At 43.7% G+C, this 21,175-nt stretch overlaps 6 protein-coding genes across 8 annotated transcripts; 5 read left to right on the top strand and 1 right to left on the bottom strand.

Annotated features, from left to right (window-relative positions):
- Positions 1-3,948: 3,948 nt before the first annotated feature.
- Positions 3,949-6,187, top strand: LOC121985502 (pectinesterase-like). The gene is made up of 2 exons (XM_042539002.1): positions 3,949-4,862; positions 5,329-6,187. The coding sequence occupies exons 1-2, from the start codon at positions 3,992-3,994 to the stop codon at positions 6,018-6,020; spliced, it is 1,563 nt and encodes a 520-aa protein (XP_042394936.1). The 5' UTR covers positions 3,949-3,991; the 3' UTR covers positions 6,021-6,187.
- A 122-nt stretch (positions 6,188-6,309) lies between these two features.
- On the top strand, positions 6,310-7,669 carry LOC121985504. The gene is made up of 2 exons (XM_042539004.1): positions 6,310-6,918; positions 7,067-7,669. The coding sequence occupies exons 1-2, from the start codon at positions 6,400-6,402 to the stop codon at positions 7,502-7,504; spliced, it is 957 nt and encodes a 318-aa protein (XP_042394938.1). The 5' UTR covers positions 6,310-6,399; the 3' UTR covers positions 7,505-7,669.
- A 456-nt stretch (positions 7,670-8,125) lies between these two features.
- Positions 8,126-9,343, top strand: LOC121985505 (fasciclin-like arabinogalactan protein 6). The gene has a single exon (XM_042539005.1). The coding sequence runs from the start codon at positions 8,334-8,336 to the stop codon at positions 9,117-9,119; it is 786 nt and encodes a 261-aa protein (XP_042394939.1). The 5' UTR covers positions 8,126-8,333; the 3' UTR covers positions 9,120-9,343.
- Positions 9,344-9,702: 359 nt separating this feature from the next.
- LOC121985500 (transcription factor bHLH144-like) lies at positions 9,703-11,715 on the bottom strand. Of its 3 annotated transcripts, none has more exons than XM_042538999.1 (2): positions 11,056-11,715; positions 9,703-10,988 (listed from the first exon to the last, which is right to left on the bottom strand). In XM_042538999.1, the coding sequence occupies exon 2, from the start codon at positions 10,823-10,825 to the stop codon at positions 10,085-10,087; it is 741 nt and encodes a 246-aa protein (XP_042394933.1). In that variant the 5' UTR covers positions 10,826-10,988; positions 11,056-11,715; the 3' UTR covers positions 9,703-10,084. The 3 variants fall into 3 exon arrangements, with proteins under 3 accessions (XP_042394933.1, XP_042394934.1, XP_042394932.1); XM_042539000.1 differs by having other exon boundaries at positions 9,703-11,271; positions 11,358-11,495; XM_042538998.1 differs by having other exon boundaries at positions 11,065-11,412.
- Positions 11,716-12,289: 574 nt separating this feature from the next.
- LOC121985501 (60S ribosomal protein L18a-like protein) lies at positions 12,290-14,871 on the top strand. Its single transcript, XM_042539001.1, has 4 exons — positions 12,290-12,708; positions 12,846-12,948; positions 13,927-14,041; positions 14,625-14,871. The coding sequence occupies exons 1-4, from the start codon at positions 12,489-12,491 to the stop codon at positions 14,682-14,684; spliced, it is 498 nt and encodes a 165-aa protein (XP_042394935.1). The 5' UTR covers positions 12,290-12,488; the 3' UTR covers positions 14,685-14,871.
- A 2,977-nt stretch (positions 14,872-17,848) lies between these two features.
- Positions 17,849-20,081, top strand: LOC121985499 (WRKY transcription factor 6-like). The gene is made up of 6 exons (XM_042538997.1): positions 17,849-18,242; positions 18,334-18,414; positions 18,512-18,667; positions 18,735-18,983; positions 19,066-19,179; positions 19,272-20,081. Exons 1-6 carry the CDS (start codon positions 17,997-17,999, stop codon positions 19,815-19,817), a joined length of 1,392 nt encoding a protein of 463 aa, XP_042394931.1. The 5' UTR covers positions 17,849-17,996; the 3' UTR covers positions 19,818-20,081.
- The last annotated feature ends 1,094 nt before the right edge of the window (positions 20,082-21,175 follow it).

Raw genomic sequence — 21,175 nt, 5'->3', positions numbered from 1 at the left:
TATGACAGTGGTCTCTGAACTGCTTCCAAGTCATCTTTGGCTCTTCTAGCTCTACTTGATCAAACCAAAGTTGGGCTTCCCCTACCAAGTGGAAGGAAGTATGGCCAACCTTGCCAGCCTTTGTGGTCCTTTGGTTAGTAAAGAATTTTTTTGCACCTTTTAACCCAGCTCAGCGGATCCCCTTCTCCAGAATAGGTGGGGAACTCCATCTTTGAGTATCGCGGAGCCATGGTGCCGCTGGTTGGTAGTTCAGGTCTGACCTCTGAGCTTCTAGAAGGGCCATACTCTACGCTGGTAGGGCTGTCTGTAGTGTGCAAAGGTCGTCGTCTAGCATCTTGAAAAGTACGGGAAATCTCGGCAATCTGCTCCTCTAGTCTTTGCTGGCGGGAAGTGATATGCTCCATGAAAACTTGTTGTTGTGACATCAATCTTTCCATGAAGGCCTCGAGTTTTTGTGATAGGATCCGTGTCACCTATGATCGGCTTTGATACCAAGTTGATATGGTCCCGAGTATAGGATCGAGTCATAGGTCGAGATCCGGATCCATACTTGGTCATGCAACACGTAAGAGGGAAAGGGAGGAGGAAAAAAGACTCAGCCTAAACAGAGTCCAAATCACTCAAGGGGAAAACTCGTCCTAGACAGAGTCCTAATTGTTTAATTTTTCTCCACTCCTTTATTAATAATGACACTCCTTATATAAGGAGTCAAACATGACAAGATTAGGAAAGACCAACCATAAAGGAAAACAAGGAATCAAAAATAGAAAAGTTAATTAGGCCATTATTTGTTTTCTACTATATCAGTAGTTAAATTAGGCTATTATTTATTTTCTACTAATTAGACAATAACTAATTTATTTCTAATAGCTAATTAGGTAGTAATTAATTTGCTTCCAACTATAGCGATGTTCAACAAAGGTGTCCACCTCGGTGCCCACATCAATATGTTAAATAGGATGTGTAATAAAATGTGTGATAATGTTAATTAGGGTGTGTAATAAGATATGATAATATTAAATAGTATGTGTTGGAGGTACATGATGTGTTATTTGAATTTGTTGTAAACTGGTTTATAAATATATTGGATAGGATTGTATTAACACGATAAATTACCGAAATGAATTGGTTCTATCCAATTTTTTTTATTTAGGGGCAAATTTGGTGACAAAAATAATTTATCGCCAAATTATCGTAAATTACTGTACAGTGTATCGATAATTTTACGAATCATCTCAAATTTTGTCCTAGAATTTGGGACGAATCCACAAATTCATCCTAGAATCTAGGACGAATCTAAAAATTCATCTCAGATTATAGGACGAATCCAAGAATTCGTCCCATATTCTAGGACGAATCCAAAAATTTGTCCTACATTCTAGGATGAAATTGATTCGTTTCGTTCTAGATTCTAGGGCCAAATTGATTCATTGCAGACCAGTCATTAGCAAATTAGCAACAAATCCGTATTTGATACAGATTTACCGATTAAATTATTATTTGTCGTCAAATTTGATCGTCCCGCATTTGATGACAAATATATTTTTGTTGGCAGATCTTTGAGTAAAATAGTTTGCGTCACCAAAATTGGGATGAAATCTAAATTTTGTCACAGAGTTACCTATGAGAATTTTGCGATGAATTTTATTTTTATTGTAGAATTGGCGATGAATTTTATGACGAAAATCTAATTCGTCACCAAATTTAACGATGATTTTGAATTTTTGCAATGACAATTTTGGGACAAAAAATAGTTCGTTGCATAATTCGTCCCAAAACTTTTTACGACGAAAATATTTTACAAATTCATCCTAGAATTTGACCCAAAATGTGACATTTTTTGTAGTACATCTTGGCTTGATTGTTAACCCCCTTGGCCACGTGACATATAGGAAATACCCCTGCATCAGATATCTAATTAATTCCACACCCACAAGAACACAAATCATCAAAGTTTTACTTTGTCAAGCTTGTACCTTCATTAGTTTGTTAATGGTTTTTAAGTGACTAATTAGATTGGAAATATGTCTCCAATGGTGCCTCAAGCTCTGAAAGCATCATCGGCACGATTCCTTGAAAAACGGAAGGAAAGGCAGGTTAATCATGTACATTGTTATCGTCTATTTACTGCAAAAGGTCATACATTGACGTTGGGCGCCCAACATGGTTGGACCCATAGTAGATAAGTCATTAAATCGAGTAGGCCACATGAGACATTGTTTACCATCTATGAATGAAGGACTTGTAACATTTGGATAAGTAGGATAAATTGGATCAAGCAATCTTGTGCTGGCATTCCTGTTGCAGATTACATTTCCATGGCTTACTGATTACTGACTGCTTTACAGGGTGAATGAGGTCTTGTCCTATCCACCTCCAAGAAACGACGAGAGTGCTAATGCATTGACGATCTCTTTGTCACCTGATATCAATCTTTCAAGAAATCAAGATGATCCTATGGTGTCTGGGTACTGCAAGAACACTATGAATAATGGTGACTCTACAAGTACCAAATTAGAGATGTGAAGAATATGTGTCGACGCAGTACTAGCAGAAGGCCTGTCTAAAGGGCACCAATTAATTAAAGTGGCCTTAATCCATCAAATCTGATGAAAATTCTATATGTCTTGTGGGAGTTGTAGGAGACTATATATAATCTGATGTGGTTGGAACCGCTTGGTGCTCAATCACAAAGGATGCAGAGCCTCTGTAAAACTAAAATATTTTTACCTATCCGGCTTCCTCATTCTGTAGTCTGGCAACAATGAAATTAATGGAATAAAGGTAGGAAAATACAGCGACAAAATTCAGTATTGTATTCACCAGTTCTCTAGACTGATTCATCATTCCTGTCGACATGAGATCCATGAACCCAGATCTACAGAATAATAATAAGTCACAACTGTTTAATAATATAGGTAGTCAGGCGTCCTTAGCTAGCTAAATTATTTACGAGCGGGAAAAAGGCTTCAATCAATACCAATGATTAGGGATTCTCTCCCTAATAATTGTTCTCTGATGACTCATCCGGCAGCGGTCGAAACAACCGGGGAGGTCACTAATTAAATTCTCGAATCCACTGATCTTTCATGACAAACCAAATTAACCATTTTATGCCCGAAATGAAAACCGCAGGGAAACAGTTGACCAACAGTAGACAGCAATATAATGGCTCTCCCTCTCTCTTTTGTCTTGCGTGTTTAAGTGTCTTGTGTGTGTAAGTGAAACACCAGATAAGATGTGGATGAGAGCGTTAGGTAGGAAGTAGAAGGATGATAAGACGATGAGGATGCAAGAAGAAAAAAAAAGAGAGTATATTTATCTCCTCGATGCCTCATATTATCAAGTTGCATGCCCATTGCGTGCAATTCTCATCACGTATTAATTATCTATCCTTGACTTCCAACTGTCTGCGTGCACACTAGCCCAGTGTTCTCCACGTCACACGAGCTGATACGGACATGCATGAAAATAACACCGAACCGTAAAACTGGTACGGGACCCCTGCTTCATTAAGCTAAAGTCTCCCACTAAATTGACAAAAACTCACCTACAAGTTAACGTTTAATCGCCAAACAAGAATTACGTAGTACTTTTAATTCATCCAAGTACAATATATACATATATATAAATATATAAACATGTACAGAGTCAAAGTGAATTAGGTGGGTTTTGTTTTTAGCAGGATGCAATGCTTTCCTAACCATGCACTGAAATGGACATTTGAATCGAACCCTTCCAGCAAATTTTTCTACGTATATATCCGCGTTACTCTCAGCTTTGAATGCATGACTAGACCGTATACTACTCTACGTGTAGTGGTGTATTCCCCCAAAGCAATGAAAAATATATACGGGTTAATTAAGACAAGTTAGATATATATTGATCACAAATTTGTCCTTTGCGACTACGAACCTTGTATATATAAATGAGGAGCATGCAGCCGTTTAATTCATCAAGTTGTCTGCGAATTCTGCATTAAGTTGCATGCATGGCGAATTTCTTGGCTTGTTTGGTAGCTTTCACGTTGCTGCTGCTAGAACACACAGCAATGTGCGAGCCGATCGCGTCATGTTCTCAGACCCCGTACCCTGACGTGTGCCGCTCCATGGTGACTCGGTCCGACTCGGTGTTTGAGCAATCGCTGACTCGGAACGGATTCCGTGACCTCCTCCTCCGAGCCACGCTCGAGTGGACCGTCCTCGCCCACCAGCGGGCCGTGGCGAGGAACCCGAGCCAGTTTGACGAGCCGGGGCAGGGGGCTTGGGCCGACTGCGTCGAGCTGCTGGCTGATACGGTCGGTCACGTGAACCGGTCGCTGATTCGCCCGGGTGATGACGCGCAGACGTGGCTCAGCGCCGCCATGGCGAACCAGCGCACGTGCCGTGACGGTTTCCTCGAGCTCGGTTCGACGGCGCCGGTGATGGATTTGGACGGCGGAAACCTGACGGAGTCGATCAGTAACTTGCTTGCCGTTAACAACGAGATGCTGACCGCCGGCGGCGGGCAGCATAAACGGCGCCGCCGTTTGATGTCGCAGGGGTTATTCCCAAAGTGGGTGGCGGCGGCTGACCGGAAGTTGCTGGAGGCGTCGGACATGAAAGCGGATCTCGTGGTGGCGAAAGATGGCTCCGGCGACTACAAAACCATCGCCGAAGCCGTGGCGGCTTCGGCGAAGGTGAGGGGAGGAAGCACGGCGAGGTTCGTGATTCACGTGAAGGCCGGCGTCTACCAAGAGAACGTGGAGATTCCTAACTCAATGAAGAATTTAATGATGACCGGTGACGGAATGGATGCCACCGTCGTGACGGGGAGCAGGAACGTCCAAGATGGCTCCACCACCTTCAGATCGGCCACCTTCGGTTAGTTATAATTAATCGATTGATTTTTTCCAACGATATAAACTTGTTTAATTAATTAATTCAAAATTAAAAGAATCTTAAAAGAAATAGGTTTTCACACTGCCTTGATTTTATTTTTCTAATCAAACTAATCAACCATTTCTAGAACTATTTGAATGTTTTGTTCTCCCTTATCAACTAATCAATAATTTCTAGAACTATTTGATTTTACTTTTTCTGGTCAACTGATCATGTCAATGTCAAGGACGACTAGGCCAGTAACCACTTCGCGCGACAAGATGCACAAACTCTTTCAGAATTAGATTAGGCAAGCAATCATTGGTCGACCCTTAATTTGATCTTACAAAGTCAACATGCTGTTTTAGTTTCATTCAATTTTTCATCAATCTAACGTATCGATCTATTTATTATTTGTTCGTTTTGGTCCGGATTCGTTTAATGTTTGTAATTCAATGTAATTGATCAGCCGTATCCGGCAGCGGATTCATCGCCCGCGACATGACGTTCCAAAACACGGCCGGCCCGGCGAAGCACCAAGCGGTGGCGCTTCGCTCCGGCTCCGACCTCTCCGTCTTCTACAGATGCAGTTTCAAGGGCTACCAGGACACCCTCTACGTCTACTCCCAGCGCCAGTTCTATCGCAACTGTGACGTTTATGGCACTGTCGACTTCATCTTTGGCGACGCCGCCGTTGTCTTCCAGAACTGCAACCTCAACGTGAGGCGGCCTATGAGCGGCCAGAAAAACACCGTGACGGCTCAGGGTAGGACTGACCCCAACGAGAACACCGGCATATCGATCCACGACTCCGTCGTGGCCGCTGCATCGGACCTCTCAATGGTGCAGGGGTCGTTCAGCACCTACCTCGGTCGGCCGTGGCAGAAGTATTCGAGGACGGTGGTGATGAAGACGGCGCTAGGGGGCTTGATTGACCCGGCGGGGTGGTTGGAGTGGAGTGGTAGCTTCGCACTGAGCACGTTGTACTACGGGGAGTACATGAACACTGGCGCCGGCGCCGACACGAGTAGGAGGGTGAATTGGAGTGGTTATCGTGTGATCGATAGCTCGTCTGAGGCCGGAAAATTCACGGTCGGAACCTTCTTGTCCGGCGACTCATGGATACCGGCCACTGGCGTTCCTTTCACGTCGGGCCTATAAACTAAAGTAAAAATTAATCTTATTCACATATCGTGCGATCAAGAGAGGCCAAACTGTAAAAGCCAATAAATTGGGGAGGTCAACTGTAAGATTATTCAGTCAATTGTATGATCCGATCTGTAATCATTGCGCAATCAATTATTGCAACCTGCATGTGATCATGTGGCTCCTAATTCAGTGCGCCGGAATGAGATACGAACGAACCGGTTCACTCGCCCCAGTCCATGCAACTGATATTTTAAACATATCCACACCGTCCCCGGCACATGCTGTCACCTTCCCCACTGATTCCCTCTCCAAGTAAGCCCAACTACCGTACAGTGACACCAGCGCATCGTTGATCGCCACGGATGCAAATCCTCCCATCTCTCGCCCGAAAATGGCGCAGAGAACTGGAGGAATATGCTCTTCGAGATCCAGCAGATCTCCAGTTGGTTCTTCAATCTCCTCTCTTCTTGTTCTTTCTTTGTTTTGTTGCTTGACCTGGATCAGGATGGGAACAGAGGAGGTGGTCGACCTTCTCGATCGCCACTGGTTCTTCCTCAACGTGCTAAAAAGCAACCACCCAACACAGGCGCCGCCATCATTGCGACCAACTCTCCCTTCTTCGCCGGACAAGACCAAGGCATTAGGAGTCGTCGGCACGCCGTGTCATGTCAAAGCCGCGACTCGTAAGCTTCTCCGGGAGCCATCCATGCCGAATCCGACCCGGACTCGGCCTGAGGAATCATCAACGGCCACCTGTTCGAGGAAAATACTAGCCGTCAGTACTCTGGCTCGCGCTCCGTCGTTGCCAGTTTACTGCAACGACGACGACGACTCCATGCAACAAAACAGAGATCGATCGAGGTCGATGTTGGCGAAGAAGTCCAAGCTCCAACGTTCTTCTTCTTCGGGGGTAATGATACTGATTGAGATTTGAGCCACAAAATTACACATTAATTTGTATCTCGACTTAGGCGTGCCATTGATTGAAGATAGAATTTGATTGTATGCAATCAATTTACATATTTTTATTTTTGATATCGGTGCTCTTTAATTATCAGTGGGCCACCTTGAATCCGAGCATTCCAAGATTCCGGCCGCCGCCGAGAGATCGACCAGCGATCCAGGGGAAGAAGTGGCGGAGCTACAGCGACCTAGAGTCCTTCGAGGTGCAAGGATTCAAGGACTTGGGGTTTGTCTTCGACGGGGTGATGTCAAGTACTGGAAGCCTAGCAAATGTGATTCCGGGACTGAGAGACAAGAAACCTTCTGACGGTCACAGAGAGTACGGAAAAGGTCTTGCTACCCGGCCGTACCTCTCCGAAGCATGGTGGTTCGAGGAGAGAGTAGCTCATGCGCCGCCGAAGCTGGTGTGGGCAGAAACAATAACGGGGGCGGAGATGAAGCAGCAGCTCAGGTCGTGGGCAAGGACCGTGGCCTGCAATGCGAGGGAGAGGAATGCTGACAGCATCCACCATCTTTCTTTAGGCCTACAATAGATCCTTAGGTTGATTAATGGAGAGAGAATAGAACAGTGAGTAGTTCATATATAGCTGAACAATCATGTTAGAGTCGTTGCGTGCAAATAAACTTCAAATTTGTTATTCCATCTGCATAACGATGATGATCAACTGGTTCCATACTAAGAATTCTCGACTTCACAATTTGACTAGCAATCACTGAATTACTAAACTACGTTTTGCTGAAAAGATATACTGAAGCTTCCAATATTCTAGAGCTTGAAGAACAGTCTAAATATGAGACAATCTGAAAATCCAATCCATCTCTTAACTTTGAACCAGCTGCAAAATGACTATAGTTGTTTTGAGTGCCACAATGATTATTCTTCTGGCGACAAGGCATTGGATGACAACATCGATTGGCTGATCCGCTGTCACTCTGGCATTTCCTGTTAGTCGGTGTCCCTGCTCTCACGTTCTGCCCTGTCTGATGTGTTACAGCAACGACCTTATTAGGCCATCGCACATTGATTGGCTTGAACCCACACAGATATTCAAAAGAGAAAGCGATAGGATTGAGCACACTCATCAGTGCCTTCTCAGACCAGCTGGTTAAACGTGGCTCTGATGAACACAGATTGAATCATTTGAAAGGGAATTTACATAATTTATACTTTCCATTAGTTTTTATCTTTGATGAAGTAATCGATTCAACTGCGATCAATACTCTCCTTCGAGCAAATCCAAACCGACAGCTCATGGATTCCCAACCTTGTCCTTCACTCCACTACTACAAATTAGCTCACCATTGACGCACCTTTCACAGGGACAACACTAGCTTCCAAGCTCCAACTCCGGCCGCATCACAATGATCTCCTCAATTCTCCTCCCCGCACTTGCTATCCTTTCCATCTCTACCCTCCTAGGCCGAGCAACCTCTGCCATTGCCGCCTCCGCCGCAGCACCGGCCCCCAGTACTACTGTCGCCACCACCCCGTCCTCGTCGGGCGGCGGTGGCCTCAACCTCACCTCCATTCTCGAAAAGGGAGCTCACTACACGACCTTCCTCCGCCTCCTCCGGGATACTCGCGTAGGTGAGCAGATCGAGAGCCAGCTCAACAACTCCTACAACGGCCTTACCGTCTTCGCCCCCACCGACGCTGCCTTCGCCGGGCTGAAGCAGGGCACCCTCAACAGGCTCGCTACGCAGGAGCAGGTTGCCCTCGTGCTCTACCACGTCCTCCCCCGCTTCTACACCCTCTCCTCCTTCGAGACCACCAGCAACCCCGTCAACACGCAGGCCTCCGGCCACGGCGGCGTCTACACCATCAACGTCACCAGCACCGACAGCGGCGATGGAGTCAACGTGTCGACCGGGGTCAATAAGACGCCGGTCAGGGACCACATCTACTTGACGTTTCCGTTGGCATTGTACTCGGTGGACAAGGTGCTGCTGCCGTCCCAGCTCTTCGGGCCGAAAGCGCCTGCGCCGACGCCGGGGAAGAGGCCAGGAAAGAGTTCTCCGTTGGAGGCCAAAGGACCGGCGGCGGAAGCCGATTCCGCTCCTGATTCTGCAGGTAGTTCGACGGTGGTGAGATTGGAATGGGTTTTGGCTGCGGCGGTGCTCGTAATTGGGAATTTGATTCTCTGGTGATAATTGCATGAACATTGGCTTATCGGGGTTGTGCTTTTGGCTGTTAAATAAGTAGTTTATTTTCCAATATTGGTTTCGCTCGCATCTTGTGAAATTCTGTCAATGATCAATTGATTGAACTCGTTCCTTTTTTCATTAAAAAAATGTATTAGTTCATGTGCATCAATGTAATTACTCATGATATGTACCATAATAAATATACTGTGTTTGCATGATTGCACGAATGCTGTCGGTGTGTATGATTGTAGAAATGAGTTCTTAAAGATAGAGGATAGCGAGCGAGTGGAGGGAGACGGCGCAACCAATTCAATCATTAAGTACGCACCTACTTCTACATGGGCAGTGTAATTGCCGTCGAGTAGTAGTTGAGGAGTCTTCCAAGATAACATGCCTATTTGTGATGTTCTCTTGACAAAATGGATCTAACAGAATATTGAACGATCGACTACTTTAATAGTCAACTTGAATCTTATGGTGCCGTTTTAATTATCCCTGATCAGTTGCTTTCTTCCTGAGAGGTTTTGTCAAAAATGAAAGTGATGCCCCAACAAATCCAACCATGTTATATATATCATGATAGAATAAGCAACATTGCGACGAGAAGAAATTCCACAAGGCAAACAATTTAATTATAGTTTGTAGTTCCAATAATCGAGTGGGCACCAAGTGGATGGATGTACTCCAGAACCACAATCCACGGTTTAATTGCTGCAGGATATATACTGAAATTAAAGAAAGTTCAGACGAGGAACATTGGACATTAAAAACAAAAAGGGAATAAAGCAAAGCATGGATTTACAGCACTGGTCTGAACATCATGAACGTGTGTGCGCGCGCGCCTCGATCGTCTTGCAAACTTGTTCCAAATCCATCTTCTTTCGCATTAAAATTCTGGTCTCAAGAATTGATGTTACCATTTACCTACAAAATTCATGGAAGTTGATTGAGATGAAAGTTGACTGTGCTCATCTGTGCTTGATTCCTAGCTTCTTCGCTTCCACTTTCAGCGATTTCAGGTACTTGACGGCTTCATCAAGAACAGCAGGAGTATCCATGCGATCGCCGCCGGGGATGATTCCTTTCAGCGTCTTCACCATCTTCTTCATCTTCTGCCTTTTCCCACTGCCACCTCCGGCAGTAATCGAAGAAACCTGCTTATTCTTAGACTTGGAGTCGGACTGCGACGAACAAGCGGTGTCCTGCGAACTGACGCCGGCCCAGCGACCAAGAGTTCTCCCCGTGCTTACCACGTCGTCGTCCTCCTCGTCCTCCTCCTCCTCCTCCTCTTCCGAGCTCAGCAGCGCGTCGATGTCTTCCGTCTCTTCGTCATTGTCCCTGTACGCACTTTTGCCTGCCTCATCGGCGCGAGGAGCTCCTCCGCCGCAGGCGTCGAAGCCTGGCGACCCGAACTTGTGGGCGAGCGAGGGGTGGAACATCACCTGACTTCTGTGGTAGGTCTGGTCGAAGATGACGAAGTTCCTGGGGCAGGTCTCCGACGGCCGGAACTCAACGTTGTTGAGCGGGGCCGGGAAGTCATGACACTCGTAACCGGAAACAGGGGCGGCGCCGTAAGCTTGTGGCGGCGTAGCGCCGTAGTTGTAGTAGCCGCCACCCCCACCACCGCCCTCGGAATCATAAGCATAGCCTCCGTACTCATATGCGTCGTCGGGCGGCGCGTCGCCGTAATATCTTGGGTTCCTCTGCATCGTGAGCTCTGTGGGTGGGAAGAATAACTTGATGTCGCCGGATATTCAGAAAGAAACTGAGGCTGTCGAATCGAAACTGATAAAAAGGGATAGAACGGAGATTGCAGATCAACTGGCGCTCAAACTACGTGACGGGCTTAAGCAACTGACGGAAGTACTCTGCCTATACACCATCAGAAGAACTTGAGAAGCAGAAATCGCATAACGAGAAGATCGCTGATAGACTGTACCTGGCATACCTGCGAGAATTGACAATAAGCAATGATCCTTTCATTCATTATAGAGCCCCCAACCTTCCCCACCGGTCGATCTCTATTCCCTGTGACCTCAATGTGCATTCTCTGCTTTCCTCAGATCGGCCAACACGGAGAGCTGGAGAACCTTACCGGACTGCACTCGAGAACACGCCTGGTGTTGATCATCCACCGGACGACAACCACGGCATGCTGAAAGCGGTGCGATCCACGGATTAGAGACAGGAATAAGATATATATGAGGGGACCCTACAGTGTATAGGTAGATCGCAAAGTACAAGAAGCAGGGAAAGTGGCAGGTTGAAGGAGGTGCTCGATGCCCCTCCCTACGAGGTGCCTATTGGGAAGCACTGCCGTGGGCGCACTATATATACATATCTCGTCCGCCCTTTATGATGAGAGCCTCCGAAGACGAGAAGATATCATTGGCCCGCTTTCATTAAAATTGAGGCAGAAGCAGAGGCAATGACTACGGCGTGGAGGGAGGGAGGCAGCCATTAGCGAAGCTGTCGGCGTGTGCGTGCGCCCGAACGCGAGGGTTCTCCATCTCCGCCCTTGCGCGTGCCGCTGCACGACACGCATAAAAGACGAAGCCTTTTTGCGCGTCCGCCGTGGGATCGTCGGGGGCGGAGGCGGGGACCGTCGGATGGGCGGGTGGTGGGGGGGAGTCATGATGGTGCGGTGGGGGGGCGCCATGATGGGCCGCGGCCGCGACTGTTGGGGGCGTCATGATGCGGTCGCTGGGTCGGGCGAGGGGAGGTGGAATTGGAAGGAGGGAGAGGAGCACGCGCGAGGAGTTGCCGTTTATGGCAGACCGTATCGGGCAGCTGAGGACTGTGACGGTCATCAATGTCGCGGTTCCCCAGCATGATCTCGCCCTCTCTCGCCACTATCATCGTAGCCTCGTCCTTGTGCTTCGCAGACGATGCCGTCTCCCGTTGTGTCCCCAGCTTTTTTGCCCCATGGAAATACCGCGTCAACCTGATAGGACGGATGAGGTCGGCATGACGTCGGTTATCTTATGGGCCATGGGGATACCGGGCCGATGGGTCTTGGTCGATACCGTTTATCGCTGGAGGTAGTGGGCTGAATTGGAACGGCCTGTGAGGAGCCCAATTTACTAGTTCGGGCCCACATAGTTCGCCAGCCACACTCGAGGTGGATCGTGAAGTAAAGTGGGATCGATCGCAGTTACGGGAGACGACCAGCAAATTCCTCTTCTATTGGTTTGTAAGAGGTTCCCTCTTAACTTTCACAATCTGTGAGAATGAGAGCCAATAGAAGGCCGTAGTTACTTGTCTGGTGTCTTGGCCCCGTATATGTGATCTAATTTCTTCCATGGGAAAGTCGCCGGCTTCGGCTTTCAATTGGACTCCCCGGGCATCGGGGCCATCTCCACCGAGACGTCGATGGCGGGGTGCAGCAGCGAGAACGTCCCCGCCGGCCATCCTCCTTCCACTCCCTATGGTACCTTTATACCTCATTCATCGCCGCTGCCGACAGCTCCTCCTCTTCCTAGCCTTCAGAAGGCGACGCTGCCGACGGCTCCTCTTCTTCACTACCCCCCGAAAGCACCGCTGCAGTACCAATCGACTCCTCAACCAGCCGGAGGCTACCACGCCATTCCAGGTTGGCGGATCATTCGAAATCACCTGTTTGTTTGTTTTCTGTGTGCTTAAATCTTCCATCTTTCGTACATCCGTGAAAGCCAACCCTAATTCTCAATTTCCCCCTCTTTCACTTTTGTTTCGTAATTTCTGTTTCAGTTGGGTACCAATTTCAGCCTTTCCCTAACGTAGTGGATGGGATCCCCATGAACGCGAGGGTGCCTCCTCTCCCCTTTTGCGGCATTGGCGTCGGCTGGGCCTTGTAAGTCGTTTTCTCTTTCCTTCTTTAATATTTTGTTGTCTTTGATGCATTATGGCGGTCGAATGGATGTCTTTTTCATGATCGGAGTGCCAAAATCAGAGAAGATGCTGTGAGATAGAGAGATATCAGAGACGGACAGAGAAAGAGGAAATTATAATTTATTATTGCTTAACTTCTATAGTAGTACATGATGCACATACATCATTGCTGGGTCCAAATTATGACTTGGTCATATAATTACTTAGTTCATCTGCCGCCAATAGTCTAGTTTTTGCATTCTTCCATTGAGGCTGGGTCTTTTATGACCATAGCACAATATTTGAAGTTGAGATTAGATGATTGATAAGTTATTATACATGTATGCGAATTATGTGCAGTTATGATAATTTTTGTAACTAGAATTTCCGGATGCTCATACCTGTGTTGTTACCCTGTAGAAAATATCATTTTAAACAAAATGTAGATCGAATCTATTTACTGGAAAAGTAAACTTTTCTTTGTTCATGATTACTTTTTGTTAGAAAAAAAACTAGTCTACCGCCCTTGTATCAGGAACTTATGCAACAAAACAACACATAAACTTCATTTAGAAGTTTGCAGACGAGCTTAGTTTTGGATAAATTCTTAAACCACCTTTATATAAGTTTGTATGGGAAGCCATGTTAGTCCGATATGGGTATTCTAGGATCCCGTTGTTGTCCATGTTGACATGGGGTTTGCTCCGCTTTGCTTCTTAGGTTGTAAAAATGTTTCAACTTTGAAAATTTAGAAATTACACTTCTTGCCGCCTTAACAAAAAGCCAACTTAGAGATACATAAACGATATAATAAGATAATTTTGATTAAGAATTATGGGGTTATTTGGGAGGAAATTGTGGAATCTCTTTTTGATTTTTTGGCTTCTTTTTCTATCTTTACTGCATTTATTATTTACTTAATCTTTGTTTATTATGATTGACACTCCTTTTTTCTTAAAAGGTTTGTAGTAGGATTTCTCTTTGCTTCAATTCCATGGTATGTTGGAGCGTTCATCTTGCTATTTGTTGCTCAAGACCATAGGGAGAAACCGGGATTAATTGCATGTTCAATTGCTGTAAGTATGTTACGTTATGAATCTGGAATTATAATAGTTATTTGTGTTTTTCAAATGTTTCTAAATTTTCTTGTTTCACCTCACATCATATTAGAAGCATTTGTAGGCTATTTTTAAAACCTTCTGTAATTTGAAGTCTCCATGTGAAATAACCAAATTTCAAGTCTTGGGATGGTAAACCTAATTACTTTTTTGCTGAGATTTTATTTTTAAAAGAGAACATATTTTTCTTATATATTCAGATTTCATGAACTTGACGCCACTTAGTGGTGGTGAAGTTCTGTGATTTGTTGTTAGTCTATCTTGAGTCACATATGATGATGAAAATGGGGACTTCAATGGATAGAGATCGTATAAAATAACTATGGATATCCATGACATTTGCCACAATCAGATAAACATCGCAAAGCCAATTCTTTTGCTCAGGATGTATTTACAGTATCGTCTTGTTTATGTATCTCTTATTTAAACATATTACAAGAATTATTTATCTCATATTATAAGAACAGTTCGCTTCCTTATTTTCAAGTACTTTCACTTTGAACAGCTGCAAGTCTTAGTGGTGCTATTCTTATTTTCGCAGGCTGGCCTGACTATTCTATCTCTGCTTCTGAATGCCTTCAACTTTCATGTGTTCTGGTAAATTCCACAACCGTTTTCAAAGTGTATATTTGACATCATGCACTGAGCGCACCGTTGTGTATGTATAACTTTCATGTGTTCTATTCTTATGCATTAACTTCGCAGTGTCTTATATTATAGTGTGAAAGAAAGATACTGAGTTGTATTTATGAGATTTGATTAATGTTTAAACATCAGATTTCTTTCAACCATGAACGTGAATTTTGCATTTCCGATGGAGTTTAAAAGTTATATGAATTTTGCCGTATAGACAGAGCGACCTTTTGCTAGTTTTGACTTGTCTGGTTTAGATTTTGCTCGTTTTGACTTTCTTTATGGATTTGGAATTGAAGGAGGATGTTGGATGAGGATCAAATTCCTCAAAATTTACATAATCTTCCACTCAATATGAACATGGAAAAATGGATAACTATTTTACGTGATATGTTTTTCTTCTCTATTTCTTATACGGTAGTTCAGATTAAATTTTTATTTATTATTCTGCTCTGTAAGCGTGAGCTTCGCTTGTAATTGTAGAAGTCAATCAAGTTGCATTTGGAATTATTTATTCTTCAGTTATTATTCATATACGACTAATATTGATGAAAAAAAGTCGATTTAATATAGTTTGAACTTTTTAGTTGTTGTCTCTGAATTGATTTTCAAAACTCATTATAGTTTTAAAGTTTTTTTTTTAAAAAAAAATAAACATATAGCATAAAAATATTCTAACATAACTTGCTAAAATATTATGCATTCAAATGACATCAAATTAACTGTCGGTCATCACTAATTCACTTTTACATCCTAATTTTCCTGAATGCTGACGTGTCAATGAGCAACTATTTATTTATTTATTTAAAACTCAGACGAAAATACTTGACTTAGCCCTCGTGTGACATGCTAATCAATGTCTACGTCAACCACCAACAACTCGCCAATTTATCACGACCAGGCATTTATATATAATTTCTTTTTATTATTATTATTATTATTTAATTACCTTTGAAGTTAGTAAATAAATTATATAAATTAATAACAAAATTAGTGTATGCTAATTTCCATCATACAGATTTTTTTTATTAACAAAAAAAAATTAAACTGATTATTTCACATCCCTGCTATGATACGACAACTCAATATGAATTATTATTATTATATAGATTTACAACTGAAGCAAGAAATGCAATAAAACAAAAGAAGAATTATAGATTGCATTGAACGTCAAAAATCTTAATATATACACAAGAAAAATAGACATTAAAAATTTGTGACAGTGGAGACCACTTGCTTAGTCCAAATCTACTAAACTACTCCAAATAACAACCATTAACTATTAAATAGAGAGACATAAAAGGACCTAAACTTTAAGTCAAACGATGAAATAAATGCATTCCACACCTTTGGAAGAGAACAATTAATGAAGGTAGATGGAGTGCATCATCGCAAGGAAAACATAACAACAATTAACTAATACAATGAATCTGATTGATCAGAATCCGACAAACTAGAAATGAATTGTATTACATTCATGTAATTAATATATAAATATAATATTATTAAAATATTTTTGATAATAATTTATAAAATATATTTTGGCTGACCAGATTCTAACTATTTATCATTATCCTTAATTGATAAAGCCTATTGTCACATTAAATCCCAATTAAGAAAAATCTAATTTCAAATCTAAAACTTTAATAACAACTTATAAAATCCTTTACCAATATGCAACACGAAATTTCGATCATAATTAAATTAACACCCTCAAAACATATTTTAACTTGACAAAAACTATTCTTAACGTTTCACAGCTATTAATTAACACACCATAGCTAGGCTTGGACCAGCATCTAGTGGTCCAATTCAAGTCATATTCTTCTTCTTCCAGCTAAACAATAAGCTCCTTGTATAAATATATATATATTGTCATTTGTCAGCCCAACTCGCACAAGAATCTGCGTTGATTAATTATGAAATTAATGTGAATTTAATTCCCAACAATCATCTAGAAAAACCACGTGCATGAAGATGCATCCTACACGCCACTCTTATTTTTCGGGTTTAATTTCATCATTAATTAGCGTTTTAACAGCAATTAATGAGATAAATAAAAAAAATTATTTGATTTCAAATCTATTATTTTAAACAGGAACGAACGACTGCTCGTTGACCAGATCCACCAATGGTGGAGCAGCTGGAATTCATTTAAGAGGAACCGGAATTATTAATCTTCTTTAATTTGGAAGAAAGGCATCCTCAGAAATTGAACTGGAATATGAGACGAAAGCCAAAGAATTCAACCTTCATGATCTTTCACCGTTGACTTTGGGCAGCTTGGAGTAAATGAGTGTCCTTCTTCGGTCAACAAAAACGATCGATGAAGAAGGAGAAAATAAATAAATTTTATTTTGATTTTGATTTTGATTTTGATTTTAATTTTAAAATAGCTGTTTTATTTGTTTAGAGTCTATTAATCACGCTGCAAGATATTTTTGAAAAATCAAATTAAATAAAGAATCTATTATCACATAAAAACATGGTAGTGTATTATTGAAATATAGAATAAAATTTAATATGTTTTTAAAATTTAATTTCCTCCAACTTGTTGAAATAAAATGATTAGGAAAATAAATTTAAAATTAAAATAAGCAAATGGTTAAATTATGTTCACGTTCCCGCCGCAGCTGTCGCTGGTCGCGCCACGACCCATCGCGACGTGACCGCGCATAATAAACAGGGTCAAATCCGTCGAATCGCCCCTGTTCCCATTGAGCTTCTCGAACCGGTTTCCATGCCCTTTCCTGTCTTCTCCCGTCATAAGTGATGTAAGCGTGCGTCATAGACGCGGTTTTAGCCAGCCGTATGGTGGGCCGCTCGAATCAGGAGGCGGGGAGTTTGGTGTTCCCTGAACCGGGCAGTGGACGGACTCTGTTCCTAGATTTGACTAGCTATTTACGGTACCTAATGAGGGCGATCTCTCTCACGTGGAATCCGCCGACCCGACCGGAACCGGTCGGATCGAGCCTAGATTCCCGAACCATCTCCGAATCTACCTCATAAATAGATTTCGATTTTCCTCTCGCCGATCTCTACGACGACCTGAATTTCCAATGGGAAAACAGGTATAAAATCGAGTGAACTTCTCTCGAACGTCTCGTCCCTCACTCCTCTATTTAATGCCATCTCCATCTCCCATTCAAAGACTTGGCCACTTCTTCAAGCCCCTCTCTCTCGGGTCCTCCTTTTTCAACTCCGTTCAACACCCGGCTCCGGCGACCATTGACTGCTCTAATTCCGGCGAGGCAACCCGCGGAGACGGCCCTGTTCTTACATGGACACAAGCGGCGGAGGCCCGGCAGTGCTCACCTTGGACACCTCTGCTCCGCTTTTCCTCGCCTCTTCTTTAACCGCCGCCGGCGGCCGCGGCCGTGGAGTTCTCAACCGCAAACCGCCTTCGACGTCGCTGACCTCCGGAAGCGAGATGGATTTCTTCGCAAACGAGAAGAAGACGACGACGGCCACTACGGCAAGTGTGGATCATCCACTCAAGGTCAAGAAGGAAGACCTTACCATTCAGGTTATGCATCAGTCGTTTACTTTGTTAATTCTTTCTTTCTCCATTAAACTACGTACGTACTCCTGATCAGCGAATCTATTTACCGATTTAGACTGATTTGCACCTTGGCAACACGGGATCTAGTGATGCTTCAATGGTCGATGATGGCATGTCTAAAGAAGATCGTAACGAGGTTAGTAATTATCTTCTTCTTATCGATTCGAATTATGTATATATGATCAAGAACTTTATTTTCATGAGTATGTGCATGTATGCATGATGATTTCCAGCTGGTGGCCATCCAAGCGGAGCTTGCACGAATGAACGAAGAGAACGAGAAGCTGCGAGGAATTCTGAGCCAAGTGAGCAACGATTACAAAGCCCTTCAGCTGCATCTCGCCACACTCATACAACAACGAAGCAATAACTATTCGCCACGGAAAGAGGTAAAACGCCCATTAAGATTAGATCGATAACTTTATCTGACTGATGGAATTGACATACGTGTTCCAGGCTATGAAAGAAAAGACGATTAATGATGGTGGAGGAGAGCTCGTCCCCAGGCAATTCATGGATCTGGCTCCGGTTAATTCTCGGTCGAGCTCATCGACGGCGAGCCCTGATCGGTCCTTCTCGCCTCCGGAAGTAGGATCGGTGGGTTTGGATCCCAGCAAAGCCTCGTCGTACGGTGATCAGCAGGCACAAGAAGCCACATTGAGGAAGACTCGTGTTTCTGTCCGAGCTCGGTCCGAAGCTCCCATGGTAGATTTACGATTAATTTTTTTTTGCATATTTTAAACAGCCTGCGATAAATTCTCAATTAATTGTGATCTATTGCTTGTAGATCACTGATGGATGTCAATGGAGGAAGTATGGGCAGAAGATGGCGAAGGGAAACCCATGCCCTCGAGCTTACTACCGGTGCACCATGGCCGCCGGTTGTCCTGTTCGCAAACAAGTAATTATGAGTACTGTTTAATTGGTTTAATTGTTCTAGTTCATGATGGAGGTTGTTTCTTTGTTTGATTCGCTGAATTGTTGATGATTTAGGTGCAAAGGTGCGCGGATGATCGTTCCGTGTTGATAACAACCTACGAAGGCACTCACAACCATCCCCTGCCGCCGCCGGCGATGGCCATGGCGTCGACCACCTCCTCGGCCGTCTCCATGCTCCTCTCCGGCTCGACGTCCAGCGCCGACGGAATGATGCTCGCCAGAAATCTCCTTCCCTGTTCGTCGAACATGGCCACCATATCGGCCTCCGCGCCTTTCCCCACCGTCACGTTGGACCTCACTCAGCCACCAAGTGCTAATCCTCTGCTGCAGTACCAGTTACGGCCGCCGGCCGTTGCCTTCCCCAGCGCCGCCCCTGCCACCTTCGCATCAGTCTTCGGCGGCCAGATGCAGTGCTACAACAACCAGTCGACGTTCTCCGGGCTACAGGTGTCGCCGGAGACTGTAACGGCGGCCACCGCTGCGATAACTAAGGATCCAAACTTCACCGCTGCCCTGACCGCCGCAGTCAGGTCCATCATCAGCGGTAATAATCAGGCCTCCGGCGACGGCGGCGACGACGTCAACGCTGGCCAGAAGTAGCAACGTACAGATCAAGCCAAGGAAAAATTACTTTGTTTCTTTTTGGCACGTCGATTTCTTTTGTCTTCTGGAGAGAAAAGGACGCGATACCAAACACACACCGTAATCGTGTAAATTATCGTCGAATTGTTATTACCATACGTCGACGATGGAATAAAGACGCAACTGCTGCATGAAATTATATTGATGTACATCTCGATGTTGTTCTGTAATGGTTTGTCTTCTCTGTTTGAAAATAGTGGTTGATGGACAGCGAATTAGATATGTGGATTGAAAGGATGAATCTGTGGACTTCGTTGGTCATCGATCGTCTTCCGCGGGGCGAGCCCTTGACCACCGTTCTACACCGACTCACAATTATCTTTTGAACCAGCCACAAACCCAAGTCATCGTTCTGGTCTTCTTTAGGAATTAAAGAATTGCATCCCGATCGATCGAGAGATTATTCCTCATTCTGGAAGGAAGGGTTTTCTAGAAGATGGGTTTGATTGAAGCTGTTTTTTCTCCTCACAATCCATTTCGATACCTATTGTTTTTGTGTGAGATCATGATTCGGTGAGTAGCGAAGAGCAAATGTCAGAAGATCGTAGGTGACACGATGGTGAGAAGGCGACATACTCAACGAAGGGGCTAGAAGAACGGGTGTCAAAATTGAATTTGGCGCAAGCACTCCGACCTCAACTTAACACAGGAATTAGGAGAAGATGAAAACAATAGAATAATCAAGGGTTCCCATGATTGTGTGCGCATATTTGCACCTGTGGGAGTGAGTGTCCTTTTATAAAGTTGTAGTTATACCCTCTTGTTTCCCTGTGCTCCGAGATGGATGTTTACGATGCCCATGTCTTCTGGAATAAACGCTATGTTATCCATGTCCTTCGGTATTAAATGGCTATATTTCCCATGTCCTTCAGAAGATAATAATTGCGTTCCTCGTGTAAGATCGAAAAGGGTTAGGAGGGGTGAATAACATGCATTATTTTTTTCACTTTTTCAGAAAATAAAGAATACATAGCAGAAAAGGAAAAAAAAATAATACTAATATTTTTTCTTTCAGTAATTCTTGTTGGCCAGAATCTGGTCAGCTAGAATTTTTTATCCTCCAATTAGAATGCATGCATTACATGCATGTAATTAATGTACACAGATGATATTACTTGATTTACAGCCCGAAGACTGTGAGTCCAAGGCCTGTATTTGTTGAGTATTTTAGTTAGACAATTCACTATAAGGTAGATGATAATACAAATGAATTGAAAATAAAGTACACAAATAAAAATGATACTGACAACTTGAGGAATATAGTAAACTTGAGCTTCAGTCGTTGAAACAACGCTTCGGTCATCGAAACAGCACGG

Source organism: Zingiber officinale, chromosome 5B, assembly GCF_018446385.1.
Source record: "Zingiber officinale cultivar Zhangliang chromosome 5B, Zo_v1.1, whole genome shotgun sequence".
Classification (NCBI taxonomy): Eukaryota; Viridiplantae; Streptophyta; class Magnoliopsida; order Zingiberales; family Zingiberaceae; genus Zingiber; species Zingiber officinale.
This window is presented reverse-complemented; position numbering and strand designations above follow the sequence as displayed.

Bases quoted from the DNA above. Each gene is read 5' to 3' on its own strand.
- LOC121985499 (XM_042538997.1), top strand. From the start codon at position 17,997: ATGGACACAAGCGGCGGAGGCCCGGCAGTGCTCACCTTGGACACCTCT. The intron at 18,243-18,333 runs GTTATGCATCAG...TTACCGATTTAG, and splicing joins AGGAAGACCTTACCATTCAG to ACTGATTTGCACCTTGGCAA. The intron at 18,415-18,511 runs GTTAGTAATTAT...GATGATTTCCAG, and splicing joins CTAAAGAAGATCGTAACGAG to CTGGTGGCCATCCAAGCGGA.
- LOC121985501 (XM_042539001.1), top strand. From the start codon at position 12,489: ATGGCGGGGTGCAGCAGCGAGAACGTCCCCGCCGGCCATCCTCCTTCC. The intron at 12,709-12,845 runs GTTGGCGGATCA...TTTCTGTTTCAG, and splicing joins AGGCTACCACGCCATTCCAG to TTGGGTACCAATTTCAGCCT. The intron at 14,042-14,624 runs GTAAGTATGTTA...TTATTTTCGCAG, and splicing joins TAATTGCATGTTCAATTGCT to GCTGGCCTGACTATTCTATC.
- LOC121985505 (XM_042539005.1), top strand. From the start codon at position 8,334: ATGATCTCCTCAATTCTCCTCCCCGCACTTGCTATCCTTTCCATCTCT.
- LOC121985504 (XM_042539004.1), top strand. From the start codon at position 6,400: ATGGCGCAGAGAACTGGAGGAATATGCTCTTCGAGATCCAGCAGATCT. The intron at 6,919-7,066 runs GTAATGATACTG...TTTAATTATCAG, and splicing joins AACGTTCTTCTTCTTCGGGG to TGGGCCACCTTGAATCCGAG.
- LOC121985502 (XM_042539002.1), top strand. From the start codon at position 3,992: ATGGCGAATTTCTTGGCTTGTTTGGTAGCTTTCACGTTGCTGCTGCTA. The intron at 4,863-5,328 runs GTTAGTTATAAT...GTAATTGATCAG, and splicing joins CTTCAGATCGGCCACCTTCG to CCGTATCCGGCAGCGGATTC.
- LOC121985500 (XM_042538999.1), bottom strand. From the start codon at position 10,825: ATGCAGAGGAACCCAAGATATTACGGCGACGCGCCGCCCGACGACGCA.